Source organism: Geospiza fortis, unplaced genomic scaffold, assembly GCF_000277835.1.
Source record: "Geospiza fortis unplaced genomic scaffold, GeoFor_1.0 scaffold147, whole genome shotgun sequence".
In the NCBI taxonomy this organism is placed as follows: domain Eukaryota; kingdom Metazoa; phylum Chordata; class Aves; order Passeriformes; family Thraupidae; genus Geospiza; species Geospiza fortis.
The window spans coordinates 1,253,279-1,267,377 of NW_005054372.1; the positions used below are offsets into that span (position 1 = coordinate 1,253,279).

General features: G+C 45.3%; 1 protein-coding gene across 3 annotated transcripts in view; it reads left to right on the top strand.

Annotated features, from left to right (window-relative positions):
* Positions 1-14,099, top strand: part of MSANTD1 (Myb/SANT DNA binding domain containing 1) — a 57,039-nt gene that overhangs the window by 18,537 nt on the left and 24,403 nt on the right. The window contains exon 2 of one of the 3 annotated variants that reach the window (XM_031060080.1): positions 4,565-4,657. The exons of the other annotated variants lie outside the window; for them this stretch is intronic. Within the exon in view, the coding sequence (XP_030915940.1) occupies positions 4,565-4,657 (93 nt within the window). The remainder of the gene's footprint in view (positions 1-4,564; positions 4,658-14,099) is intronic. 3 annotated transcript variants of the gene reach the window in all.

Consider the following 14,099-nt stretch of genomic DNA (forward strand, 5'->3'; position numbering starts at 1 on the left):
CCAAAATTTTTTATATAATCCACATAGGAAAAAAAAATTCCTTCATTTTCATTGCTTGATGCATGTTGTTTTCTTGGTTGTAAAGTTCTTGAAACACATCACAAATCAGTGGAAGATGCATTCAGTGACCCACATAACCATTTTAGATCTATACTATTATAATACATCCTAGAGACTGTTCTGAGAGTCAGGGGATCTACTGGGAGGGCTCTGGGCACTCTCTGGCTGTATCAGAAGAGAAAAGGTGAGCTGCTGCCCTGGTCTATGGAAAAGACATTTGCAATTCTGGTGCTGCTTCTTGTTTGAAGCACGCAGGTTTATCTTGGTTAGTGCCAGGCCCAGAAAAGGCATCCATTTGAATCAAATCAAGTAATATTTAAAATTTGATGCATTTGTTTCAGAGGCCAGACCAGTCTCCTGATGAACCACCCTTTCTGTCTAGGGACATAGCTTGAATCCGAGTAGAAGCTGTCCTTTTAGCATTCATTGGGAGTTTCTGCTTCTTAGGGCTACTGAGTGCTGTACCAACACCCAATCTCTAACTTACGTGGAGCATCTTTTGTGTCTGACCTAGACAGAAGTGTGAACTAGAGGGGATATTTTTTCAGATTTTGGCTGTATTTTGCAACCACAGAAGCAACTGTGTCATTGATGAAGCTCTGCAGTGAATGTCCTTCTCACTGGAACATCTGCCCAGGAGCTGGGCTGAAGGGCTGGGAGGTGTTGTAGGCTGGCAGGAAGGACAGGCTGCTGAGGAAGGACAGGCTGCTGAGGGCTCTAGAAGAGCTCCACAGTGCTGTGTGGGAGCTTTGGATTTTCCTCACGTGATTTTTGCTTCTTTCCACAAGAATGATGGTGGTCAGTCTGAGAAAACAAACGCTGCCAAATCGTGGGGAGTTAAATCAACACTGAGCTCCAGTGCCAGGCAGGAAAATTCTCAACTGAGATGTGAAAGAGGAGGGATGCAGGGCAATGGGAGCTTGCTTGCCTCTGAAAAAAGGGCGGTGGTGGTGCCAGCCTTGGGTTTGGGCGGCAGCTCATGCTGGCAAGAGTGGCTCAGTGGGCACAGAGGCTTTTCTCACAGCAGGATTCAGAGGAAGGTGATGGTGTGTGCAGCAGGGTTTTCTGCAGCCTGGATTCTCTTTCTTTGTGGTGCAGAACACACACTGACAGATAATACAGCAACTGCTGTGGATATCAGGCAAGCTCTGATCTGCACCTTGGTGTTCTGTGGGGAAAAAAAAAGCCTGAGCTCAAATATCCCCTGTGAGGTGGGGATCCATCCTGTGAAATGCACGTGGGAAATCCCTCCCAACAGGCAGAGGGTACAGCTCATTCAAGTTGAGCATATCTAGAGACAGTACTAGTTACAAAAGCACAACCCAACCCTGATTTAGGGCCAGTAAAACTGCACTCTGTATTGGCATGTGGTGTAATTAATTTTTGGATGCTTGATTAAATTATGTGATGGTGCAAGGAGGACTGGCTGGCATTGCTCTCTAAAAGAAAAAAGCAATATTAAACTTTGTGAAGCTCCCACACCACTGCAAATGCTGAAAAAAATAACTGTAGCAAGCCACTGGCGACACAGCAGGGAGGAATTTCTTCTGTAGCCACCAGGTGCTTGGCTGGATGGATCATAAGCTGTGTCTGTGTCCTTATGTTCAGACTTAGCAAAATGCAGGATTCCCTCTTCTTTTTCCTTAGAACGAAAATTCAAAAAAAAAAAGGACTCCCAAAGAATTTAATCTCTGTGCAACTGTGTACTTTGTGCTAACACAAGTGTCCCCAGCACTTTGTGATGCTCTAGATACAGGATATGAAATTCCAGCAGCAGGAGTGCTCAGAGCTGCGGGGGGCCAGTGAGGAGGTTGTGTTCCTTGGCACAGATTTTTTAATTATCACCTTGCTAAGGTGAGTGGGAAATTCTGTCTAAAAATCATCAGCGTGGAATGACAGAGAGTTTTACCTCTCACTTTCTTAGTCTGTGGGAGGAAGTTTAGGGCACTTGCTGTTCACTTTTTATGCTGCTGGATAAACTAATGACTGTGTCACCAAGATGAGTCTGAAATCTAAATCAAAGTCTTGTGTCAGATTTTATTTCTGAATGGGCCTGAAACAAATTCTGGAGGTCTTGTACACATCTACCTACAAAATTATCTTGCTAAATATCTAAAATGAATTGTAAATATTTCCATTTTCTCAGCCTATTAATCTATCCCTATTTAGAGGGATACCTCCTCTGTTTTGTCAAAAAGTATAACTTTTTGACCTCATTCCTCCTATTTTTAGGGTTAGTCTGTTTCTGTGAGATTAAAATGTGTTTATTTTCTCAAAATACTTATTTGTAACTTCCAAATAGTGCTGCCTGCCCTTCTCTTCTTTCAAATGTGTATCTAAAGAATTTGAAGAAAATCAGGCTCACACTATTTAAAAACACACATGTAGACTTGCTCTTTAATTAAAGCCTTTTTCCTAACAATAAAATGTAGAGCTAGCTGATACTTTATTGTGTTGGGTTGTGATAAAAACACATTGGCTAACAATGTGTTTTTAACAACTACTCTCAAAATTCCTTTAAGAAATGCCTTTAGTCAAACTTCTGCTGCTAAGCTCTTTTAGTTTGAGGATGAAGAAGGTGCAAGAAGGTAACTAGGCACTCAGTCATTGGGAAAACTTAGAAAACTTTCTATAGCCTATTGTACTCCAGAGGGTTTTATGATCTGCTTAGCAGTCAAGGAGCCCAGACTCTCTTTAACCTCAGCTTAAACAAATGCTTAAAAATTCAAGGTAAAAGCACTTTGGTGGTGATAAGAGAGATATCAGTCTGACATTTTAGCCTAAAGTGAGGTGAGGACTTCAAATGGTGGGAGCAGATGTTGTTTGCGGATCTAGTTCCCTCCACAGTCCTTTCCTTGGTGTTTGGAGGCTCCTGGAGACCCTTTTCCCACCTGTATCCCCATGAATCCCCTTTTCCCACCTGTATCCCCATGCCAGCTCTCACGCTGTGTCCCATGAGCAGCTCCCACACTCTGCAAGTTCCAAACCCGGCCAGGTGAGTCAAACCTGCCCCTGCTGCTCAGGTCTGAGCTCACAGCCCTGCACTTGCTGCTTAAGATACAAATGATTGGTGTGGTGGTTTTCATATAATAACTTAATGGTTTTAATATTCATCTCAGAAGTGGTCGAACTTGGGTTTGGGTCCTCCTTCTCCCAAGGGATATTCAAATCCACCTGTCCCTTCCCAGGCTGTAGGCAACCTCTCAGCCCTTCCTATTGAAGTTGTGCCATGGTGCAGAGAAGGATTCACAGACCCAGAGAGGAGAAGCAAGTGGGGGCCTGACTGTTTCCTACCTGAGGGAGGTGGGGAGCAGGTATCTGGCAGCATTCCCAAGGCTGCTTACTATATAATTTGCATTAAAACATCTCTGGATAAAAATCAAAACCAGCCCTGGAGGCAGAGTCCAAACCCAGTGCCTCTATCCACAGGGAGAGGTTGCAACCACCTTGCCCTGGCAGCGAGTGCTGTTTTGGTGCCACCCCAGCCACACCCTCTTGCCCCAGCCACATCTTTAAATGGAACTCGAGTGGCTGCTCCCTCACACGGACCCCAGAGCCAGCTGAGGAGAGCTGGCTGTGCCCAGGACTCCCCAGACCCAAGGGGGCTTCACAGGCATCAGTGCTGAGAGGTTCAGGTTGGCCACAATGTCTGGATCTCAGCACGGAGGAAAGGAAACTTGAGGTACCCAAAAACCTTCTTTTGGTGAAAAAGTTGGTTCCTGTGGACTGTTGGGTTGGAGGAGGGGAGAAGTCATGGCTCATTTAGCTCTGCATTTTAGATTTGGAATGTCCTGTTGTGATATTCTTCAGGTCCCTGTGTGGCTTTGAGGACCTTGCCTGAAGTGAATTGAGGGTGTTTCATTGTGAGATGTGACTGAAGGACGTGCAAGGTTAACTTCAGCTCTGGACTGTCCAGTTCTCTTTTGAAAATTACTTCAGTTTCACAGTTATTTAGAAGCTTTAGAATTTTCCGCCTTTGCTTGTCTCTTTGTGTAAAATAGCAACTACAGTACCTTCAGGACCCACCATATGTTAAAGAAAGATTTGTGATCCTCTGAAGGACAGCAGGCTGAGCATTGAGTGTTAACTTGCTAATGGAGAAGTTGGGCAGATGAGAAAAGTCAGGGAAAATTAAATCTGCTGGTGCCCTGGGTGAGACTGGAACGACTTTTAAAGAGATCTTTGGTTGGCAGTGGTGAGATGGGCAGGTGAGAGTGTCTGTCATATTCTTTAGGCTTCAAGTGAGCAGCTTTCAGGACACAGGTATGAGTTTGTTGAAGGCTTATGGGCTGATTCAGGTTACTTAGGTTGGACTGGGGAATGGGGACGGCCTCTGTTGGTGCAGTTTGAAAGGCTAGATTTTGAAAACTAAACCAAACCCGCTTCTCTAGACCTTTTCAAGACAGCCCTGGCAGAGTGCGGGTGACCCTCTGGGTTGGTAGGAAATGTCCCCTCAGTCCCCTCCCCACATGGAGCCTTGTCCTGCCAAACTCTCTCTCCCCAGATGTGAAGCTCTGCTCTGGGTCTGTGATCTGCTGTGAGGAGTCCTGCAGTGACTTTAAGGCTCATGGAGGATCTTCTGTTCCTAGGACAGCAGGTACTGAAGCTTTTCTCCCACACCATAAAATTCTTACAGTTACAAAAGGGCAGGTTTGTGGGTTGAGCCTGTGCTTTCCTTCTGCTCCTCTGAAAAGCTGGGGAAGGGAATGGAGCCAAGTGGGTCAGGGCTGGAACTTGTGAGTGCTTGAAGGTGTTGTGCTGTCTTCTCTTCAGCCAGAGGAGGTCGAGTTGGTCACTGTTTCAGTCCCTTGTGGGGAGCCACTTTACAGGTTGGTACCTCCTGGGCAGAGGAGCCCCTGATGTGACGCCTGCTCTCTGTGATCACTGACCTGAGTTTTCCCAGGGTTTACCTGGCAAGGCTTTGTCCTTGAACCATTTGATTCCTTCTGATGGAAGGAAGGCTCTGGGGGTGCTCTGGGGATGGACCATTTCAGAGATTTTAGCCAGTAGGCTGAAGGGGCGTATTTTAAAATGTGTTGACCTTTTTCTTCATGGTTTTATGAGTCCAGCAACTTTTTGTGCCTCATGGGGGACAGGCCTTCTTGCAGGTCCATACTGGACTTATTATTTCCCCAAGCTTTTACCTGCAGAATTCCCTGATGAGAATATTGCTTTAAAGACAGGCAAAGTAATTTCTTTTTTTGGTGATGCTTATGTAACACTACAGGACACAGAAAAACAACTTGTGGCATCCAAGCATGGTTTTGATTTTTAGTAGTCTTGGTTTTGTCCTGAGATGGTGCAGTCTCTAAGAACATGCAATGCATTTCTGAGTTTTTGGAGGGAAAATACAATGCTTTTCCACTTTGTGAGGTTTAATGTGCCTGTAGAGACCTTTCCCTGGGCTCTGTGGTGAGGCCACGGCCTGGTCTTGCTTCAGCTGCTCTTTCTTCTCCTTTTCCAAGACTTGCATAGGAACAGTTACTGTTAGAAAGCAACCAGGTAAAATAATGAGCATGTGTATTATATATAAGTATGAAAACTGCATGTATTTATATGTGTGTGTGTAAATAAATAGCAACACAGATGTTTGCTCTCTGTCAAGTTCAAATGAAAACCTTATTCACAAGATTTGCTTACATTTTTACTGTGGTTTCAAACTGAATTGAGCAATTGGGAATGAAAGAGAGTTGATTTTTTTACCATTTCTGAGTGCACTGCAATCATATTATGTTAATAATCTAAACCAAAGCTGATCTTGCTTTCTCTCATTGTAGCACTTTGAAAGTATTGAGAGGCATCTAAATTGTCTTTAAAATGAGAATGATTCCAGAAACTTTGGCTGATTCCAGAAACTCACACTGCCTGTAGTATTTTAAAGGCTTAGATGGGAACTTGTAAACAACATAGGGAGGCAGAGTAGAATATAGCACAAAAATGTTTCTAAAACATTTACAGTAATGAGATGAATACAATACTCTCAAAATAATCCTGATAGTTCTGGTGACCAGTATTCAAGGCTTTCTTCTGCTTTCACAGTAGAAGAGGCTTCAAAATGTATATTTTTTCAAACCAAACACTAGGTAGTGTAAGTCTGATCCTGCTTTTGGGCCTATAAATTTTATTACTGAGTGAAGTGTCTGGTTCTGCCATTCCAAGGGGTGTTTTCTTTTGCTTCAAAACAAAAAAAAAAAAGCTTTTTGGACCTTTCTTTCAGCTTTCATGTCTGGATAAATGACTCCTTTAACTCTGCAAGGCACTGCAGAAAAAGCACATTAATTTTTTCATCTGGGGGTCTGCCATGCCCCAGTGGTTATGGCTTTTACCCCGAGGCTGGAGGAAGGCTGGATGTCAATTGTTGTTATCTGATAGCTGTGTACAATACCCAGAGAGGCGCTGGCTGGATCAGAGGTCAGGGATGAAGCTACAGATCTGTTGATGGAAGAATTTGGCTATTGTGGAAGCAGGTTAAAGCAGGGATCAACAGAAGCTACAGTGGCTGGTAATTGGTGGCTGCTTGTGGTATTCTCCAGATTTCAGGCAGAGAAGATCAGAGAATTCCACAGGAATATTTTGTGTAACATCAAGCAGCTCTTGTCAGACTTGCTCTTTTGTTTTCAGGAAGGCAGGATGTTATTTTAGAAAACACCTTTTGTCGTTTTGCTAGGCTGGTTTTTACAGCCAAAGAAATGGATAAAGGTTGGTCTTGTCTCATTTATAGAGAATGTCTGAAGCCCTCATTTCTCACATGTGTGTTGGGCTGTCCACTCACTCCAGCTTGTGTGCTCAGTGGCCCTGCCAGATCAGCACTTCACTTAAGTTCTCCTTAATGGATTCGCAAAAAGTGATAAAACACTCCAGAAGAGGCCTCAAGGAATGATTAGCCTGCTGAGACTTGATGAGAAATCATTTGACAGAGTAGGCATGAGCTTTAATATAATCTGCCTGTCCAGTTATCATGAAGTGCAGTGTGCAGAAAGGAAAGAAGCTGCAAATGGAGAAAACCATGAGATGAGCTCTGAATGTTTTAGACTGCTGCCTGTGATGCATTTTTTGTCTGCTTGAATGGCTTCAGGCCCTGGGATGTTGCTACTGGGCAGTAAAGTCAGAGCGGGGAATATTTTCATCTGTACAGCTGGTGAGATGCTGACAAGAGGCGGTTGTACTTTTTCTGCCCTTGCTTGGCAAGGTTTGTGGATCAGGCTGTTGAGCTCTTTTAAAACCACAGCAAAAGAGGAGCTAAAGCCAGTCCAAGTAGTTTTTACCATAAGGGGAGTGAGGTGGGTGGAGAAGAGGGCTGACTTTTAAAGTCTTTTGGACTTGGCCAATTGCTTCTAATAGCGGTTGCACGAAAATGCCTCTCCTGGGAAACACTGTGTCCTCCTGTTTGCACAGAGAATGGAAAACATTGGCCCCTAAAAGAGAATGAGACACTGTGCTGTGAACTGGTTTGATTTTCTGTAAATTGTTTAGTCTTATTTCTCCGCAATCAGATGGTGGTTCCTTGTTTCTTTGTTTAGGTCCCTTGTCCTACACTCATTAAAGCTGCATTTTATAACAAAAGCATCTCAGCCTTCTGAGCCATTGAAGACTTGCTAAGAAGATGGGGATCCTTCTGGCTGCGCAGAAATCTGTCAAGTGAATGTTCAGGGATGAAACAAAATTAGAATTCCCTGGTGCCATTCACATCTGCCACAGACTCCCTTCAGACAGCTTGTCTGTACTTGCATCTTCACGCTGTGTGTCTCCTGCATCTGGGTGGTTTTAGGTTCCATACACTTCAGGTCTGCACTTCCCCCTCAAACATCCCAGCTAGGTTTCTTATTTAAGCTGGTCCCCTATGAAGCTCAGCTGGAAATGGGTTCAGCTCTCCAGTGCTGAAAATCTGGTCTGTAGCTCTTCAGTTTTGTTACTCTTCAGAAAAATCTTTGCTGACTTACTGAAGGCAGTTTTTCTGCCAAAACGAAGTAATTTGAGTGCTTGCTAATTTGCCACAGGTGAACTGAGGCCAGTTAATCCATAATTTAAATTAATCCTTTTGATTGCATAATTGACTCAGCTGAGAAATGGATGATGGCAGGTACACTGTCACTCCTTTTGGTGTAGTCTTAGCTTTGCTTGCATCCAAATCTGTAGCAGGGGAAGTTCAGATTGGACATTAGAAAGGCATTTTTCACTGGGAGGGTGGTCAGTCACTGAACAGGCTGTGGGAAGGTGGCCATGGCACTAAGCCTGGCTGAGTTCAAGGAGTGTCTAAATGATGCTCTTGGTTATATGGTTCATTTTTTCGTAGTTCTGTGAATAGCAGGGAGTTGAAGATCCTAATGGATCCTTTCCCAGTTGAGATAGTCAATGATTATGTGAATAACCACACTGCATGGGGTATTTATAGCCAAGCAAATGATGCTGTTTTCCCTGCACAGACCTGTACTTGGGGCACATCCTCTGGGCCACAACACTGAATGCCACCTTGAATGAAAAGCACCAGGCAGGATTTTAAAACCACTGGTGGTACTGGACAGCTGGTCTAGAATCTGGAGAAGTTTGCATCCAAATGTGGTTTGTGGGTGTGCATTAGTTCAGGAGAACTTATGAAAGGAGGCAGCTGGGCTTCCTCAGGCTGGCCAGAATGCTCCTGTGCCAGCTGGGAAATGTGTCCTTGGGCTGATGAGTTTGCTGGCAGCACTGCACTGCAGCCACAAGAGGAAGCAAGGACACACTCCTTGGTTTAGTTTTAGCCAGAACAATGGATCAGAGTGGCATGCTAAGGCTGGAGTATAAACTGAACCCTGGTGGATGGAGGGTGACTGGAGCAGAGTAGTGTGTGATAAACAGCAGGGAGCCAATGTGAGGGGAAAACAGCTGGGAGAAGGTGGGAGTCAATGAAGAACATAACAGCAATTGCAGTGCAGGCTTACGGTGAAGGCAGCAAAGGGAGATGTTGGGTCCTGGCTGGAGGGGCACACTTGGAGGTGAGAGGGGTGGATGATTCCTCCTGGCTGTCCCTGGGATGACCAGGGAACAAGACTGGACCAAGAGGGATTGATGCCTTAAGATTAGCTTTCATATTTTCCAGAATCTGTACTGCATTAGTATATAACTCTGAACTTCATATAAAGTGTAAGCAAGTTCTCCTCACAGTTTAGTCAGACAAAACAATCCTTTTCTAGCCCAAGAACCAAGGACACCATTGCAGCTTCAGGCCCAAAATGTACAAACAGTGAAGTGAGGAGAGCAATCTGGGAGGATGGCGCTTCACAACCTGGATCTGTAATTGGACAATTAACCCCAACATGTAAATGGACCAAAACTTATAAAAGTGTGAAAACTCATGAGCCAGGGTCCATCTTGGGTGTAGCCTCAGCTAGGCTCTTGTACTGCCCAAGGTGTATCCTTTGAAGGCCTTTTAATAAATACCTGTTTTATTCCTTTAACACTGTGTAGCCTCTGTTCTAGATAGCCTCTGAAGGCATCACAGGACCCCGAATACTGCAAACCCGTATGTTAAAAGAGGCCATGTTGCAATGCATGTTGCACATGCATATTGCAATAAACCTTTCTACATTGAGATGGGTTCTCCTCCTGCCTAGCATGAGACCTGAGAGTTGATGCTTAAGTTCCCAATCCTATCTTTGTCTTGGAGATGCTGCCCAGTGTTGTGGTAGCTGAAGAATTTGTTTGGATCATGTGCACAAAGGCAGAAGTCATCCTTTTGGGGCAAGGATTTGCAAACACAGACCACAGAGGGCTTCATGGGTCCCATCAGTAGCTCTCAGGGAAAATTAACTGCTCTGAAAGAGTTTGAGCATGGCATTGGGAATAAAGTGTAGTTCACTCAGAAGATGTATATGCTTCCAGTGTCAGGACATGGATGCTGTGGGATGGGTGATGTTGCTCTCAGCCCATCCCAGAAATGGCACCTACCTCTTTTATGGTCTCAGCTTCCATCAGAAACCACTGAAGTAGATATGCTTGTTTTCTATCACAGCATGAGGGTGCTGGCGAATTTGATTTTATTTATGGTTTTGGCAGCTCTCAGGTGGAACAGGCTTTAAGAATACTTTTAAGAGTACTGCCTGAACTTTGTAGGTTGCAACACTTTTCTTGAATTTCCATTCCTGAGGCTGCTTTGCAGTAATACCCAAACCACCATTTACATTTTAGTATTTAAATCTTTTATGAACTGATATGAAAATCTCCAGTGCCCTAAATATTTTATCTGAAATATTTTTTTTTTAAATCTTTAAATTTTCCTCTGAGGGGCTCAAGAGCTGAGTGAACCTTTTTAGGAGAAAGGGCTGCAGCTTGGGGGTAGGCTGGGGTCCCCAAGCAGAAATGCAAGATAGGCAGGAGCTTTTCTGGCTTTCTCAATTTGGCAGATGTCTTTGGATTTTAATGCTTTTTGTTTTGAAAACCTGTGGGTAATTAAACTGCAGAGCAGCAGGAGCTGATCCCATGGTGCGAGGTGTTCCCGGGAGCTCACCTGGAGCGTGGCTGTGGCCTGAGGGCAGCGGTGACAAGGGGCTGCTCCGGCCTTCCCACGTCCATTGCCAGCCCTGGCAGGGAGTCAGGGCCAGACAGTGAGGGGATGCACACAGCTGGAGGTGGATGCAGCCGGCTGCCAAGCCAGTAGCAGGCTGTGAGCAGCGAGGCCGGGCTTCTGGCAGCGAATTGCCAGCAACTTGCACTGAGGCTCCTCTGAGCTTGCTTGGAGAAGGGCCCACACGCTATTCTTCGGGAAGAGCAGCGAGCTGGAAGCCGAGCCCCCCCCCCCCGACCCCGCCGGGCCGGAGCTCCCGAACCCCCTGGGCTGGAGCCCCGCGCTCCCGAACCCGCCAGGCCGGAGCCCCGCGCTCCCGAACCCGCCAGGCCGGAGCCCCGCGCTCCCGGCACTCGGCTCCCTCTGCCCGGACCGGGGCTGGCCCCTCGCTGGAGGATCGATCATCGATCACCTCCTCCCAGCCTGTATGTGAATATCACTGCCCCCCGCGCTGCAGCGAGCACGGGGTGACCCCGGCCGCGCTCGTTCGGTCCCGCCGGGGCACGGCGGTGCAGTCTGTGTGCAGCAGCCGCCGAGGGAACAGCTGCCTCATCGCCGTGTTCGTGACACGGCTTTTTCCTCCTGCCCTGCTGAGTCATGGGAAACGCACTCGGCACAAGGCACGCTTGTGCACAACAGGGATTATTTTTCTTCTTTTGTGATATATCTCAAATCCAAACTGGATTAACTCACAGTTTATGTCTAAAGCGAAGTGTTTAGGGCAGGTTCTCAGAGGAATTTGCTTCTCGAAGAGCAATATTTGCATAGCACTGTAGCAGCAGTTTTTAATGAATTAGACATTTTTCAGCATGTAATTTGCTCAAATGTGCTAAAAACCAAACCAGGCAGGAGGACTTATTGACTAACCCCAGTAAGTAAGCAGGGCCAAAATAATTTTTTTCAAGTGGGATTTGGGAAACCATTCATTGGGAACTGAGCGATTTTCTTTGTAATATGATTTGTTGCTTGCTTGCCAGAAAAGGAGTATGTCTGATACTACATTCTGCAGAGTTGTTCCATATGCGAAGGACCTGCAAATTATTTCGTAAGAGTAAGGAAATCTAGGAAATTCTCTGTTTGTTATAAATTGGGAGTATGACACATGTAGAACTGATGTACTTTGTTTTCAATATTATATTACTAAATTTTTAATAATTTGGCCTGTCTTTTCCTGTATGCTTGAAAATTTAGGAACATGTGTTACTCAAAGTCCATCTAGTTTGGCATCCTGCCTGCATAATTTTGTAAGTGCCAGACGTTTGGGCAGTGATTACTTGTACCTTCTGGACATAAGAGATTTTTTTCTCCCTCTTCAATGTGCTTAACTAGGGTCTGTAACACAAGTGTCTGTGTTTCTGCTAAACTTTAAAAAAAAGTAATTAAAAAAATCTCAGTATTGTAATTTTTAATCTAGTTACTATGAACATACCAGTCTGTACCTGGTTTCTCCAAACAGTGAATTCTCTAGGTTTCCTGCAGTCCCTTCTTCTAAAGCCCCATGTAATTCCAGTTCTCCCCTTTGCCTGCTAATGCTTCCTGATCTGACCACAAAAACTGCTGAAGCCTCATTTCCCAGCTTGTCTGCATTCACCCCGCTGTCTCTCGCCATCCTCTCTCCAACTGAATGTCGGTGCAAAGCTGGCTTCCATGGTTACTACTAAAATAGGCAAAGGAGATATTTTTGGTCAGAATCTGCCAGTTCAGCAAGATCAAAATGCTTTTGGGAAATGTTCTGAATGCAGTGCAATTTAAGCAGGACGTTTCTTGCAAAATGAAATAAAAAAACCACTCCAGATTCCTGCAGCTCACCTGCACCTTCCCAGAGCACAGTCCTGGTGGGCTGCCCAGTGCCCTGCTCCACCATCAGGGAGACCTGTCACTCAGACAGCCCTGTGGCAGGGCTTTTGGGTGGAAACCTGTGTTTTTCTTGGTTTTGTTCTAAGTGTTGTCAAAATCTTCTCTGCCCCGCGTCAGCCACGTCAGCCTTCCCTTCAGCCAGCCTCCTGCACAGCACCCATTTCTGTTGTCAGAATTCTGTGCAGGTGTTATTTATTTTAGATGTACATAAAAGCTATCCAGCCATGCAATGGCCTTTGCTCAGTGATGTGTTGCTGTGACTTGTCCCTTCTGGTCTCTCCTGTTTGTTTCCCTTGTGGCATGTCCTAATTAAGTTGCACAGGCCCTCTGAGGAAAGGGATTGCCCTTTTTTATGTATCTCGAGACAGCTACTGTTTTTCCTCAGCCTGAATAATTCTTTTTATTCTGTATTTGTAATAGATCCTCCTGCAGTTTGGATACCTCTGGGCTTCCTTTGCAAATGCTACTGTATTGTTAAAATTCCCTCACAGACAGTAGGATTCACGAGCTGTGTCTGTGCTCCACAACATTGATCTGATGGCTCTGTGTTCACAGCCCTGTGGCTTTCTGTCACTTCTGAGCCTTTACAAACCCAAATGACCCCATCACCCAAGGAGACTGCAGACTGCACAGTGCAGGGACCTTGCTGGAGTTCCTAAACCAGGCACCACTGCCTGCAGGGTGCTTCCCTACCTCTGGGTGAGCTCCTTGTTCCCAGCTCCTCCTGAGCACAGCAGCTTCATTGTTGGTTTCATGGAGGAGAAAAAAAGGCAACTTCTCCTCCTGATCATCTGTCCCAGCCTATCTTCTCTGGCCAAGCTTTTCAGAAGCACTGGAAGAATATTTCCTCTTCCACAGAGTATTTCTTCTCTCACAGAGGATCACAGTGTCACAGAGGATCCTGAGTTGGAAGGGATCCACAAGGATGCACCCCAGGACATGGATGTCCCTCCTGTCTGCCAGGGCACTGCTGACTCATACTCAGCTTTTGCCATTGACCAGGACTCCCAGGTCCTCTTTCACAGCTGCTGCTCTCCACTGCCTCATTCCCCAGTCTGTCTGTACTGGCATTGCATTTAATCATCTTTGCAAATTGCAGTAGGCAGCAGTCAGAGATACTAAACCCATAATTCTCTGTAAGACTTTAGAGAGTGGGCCTTTTAGCCCAGTGGATAGCAAAATGTGGGGCAGGAGGCAGCCTCCCAACACATGCAGCCTTTTTGCACTTACAAAATAGTATCCCCCTGCAACACAAATTCCAAATGCTTTTAGACAAACATGTACACAGTGCTGCACCCTTTTAAGCAGTTATCAGGGTGTGTGTGCACTGAAATTCCCAGAGAATGCTCTTCAGTTGCTACCCAGTTCCAAGATGTGTTATTACCCACATGTGTTAAGCTCCTGGTAGGTCAGACCACAGGATTGCAGAGACCAGTAACCAGCCTGTGCTTTGGACAACCTTGCTTTTAACAGCTTGTCCCAAACACAAAGGGTGAAAGCAGCTTTGGTTGATTAGTGGGTTTTGTTTGTTTGTTTGTTTTAGTTTTATTTTTTAAAATAAAAAAATTTAATGTCTTTTTTTAAATAGTCTACTGAGGTACCCATGTGTTGTAGAGTTGGACCTGTGTCTTTGAGGGGTGGT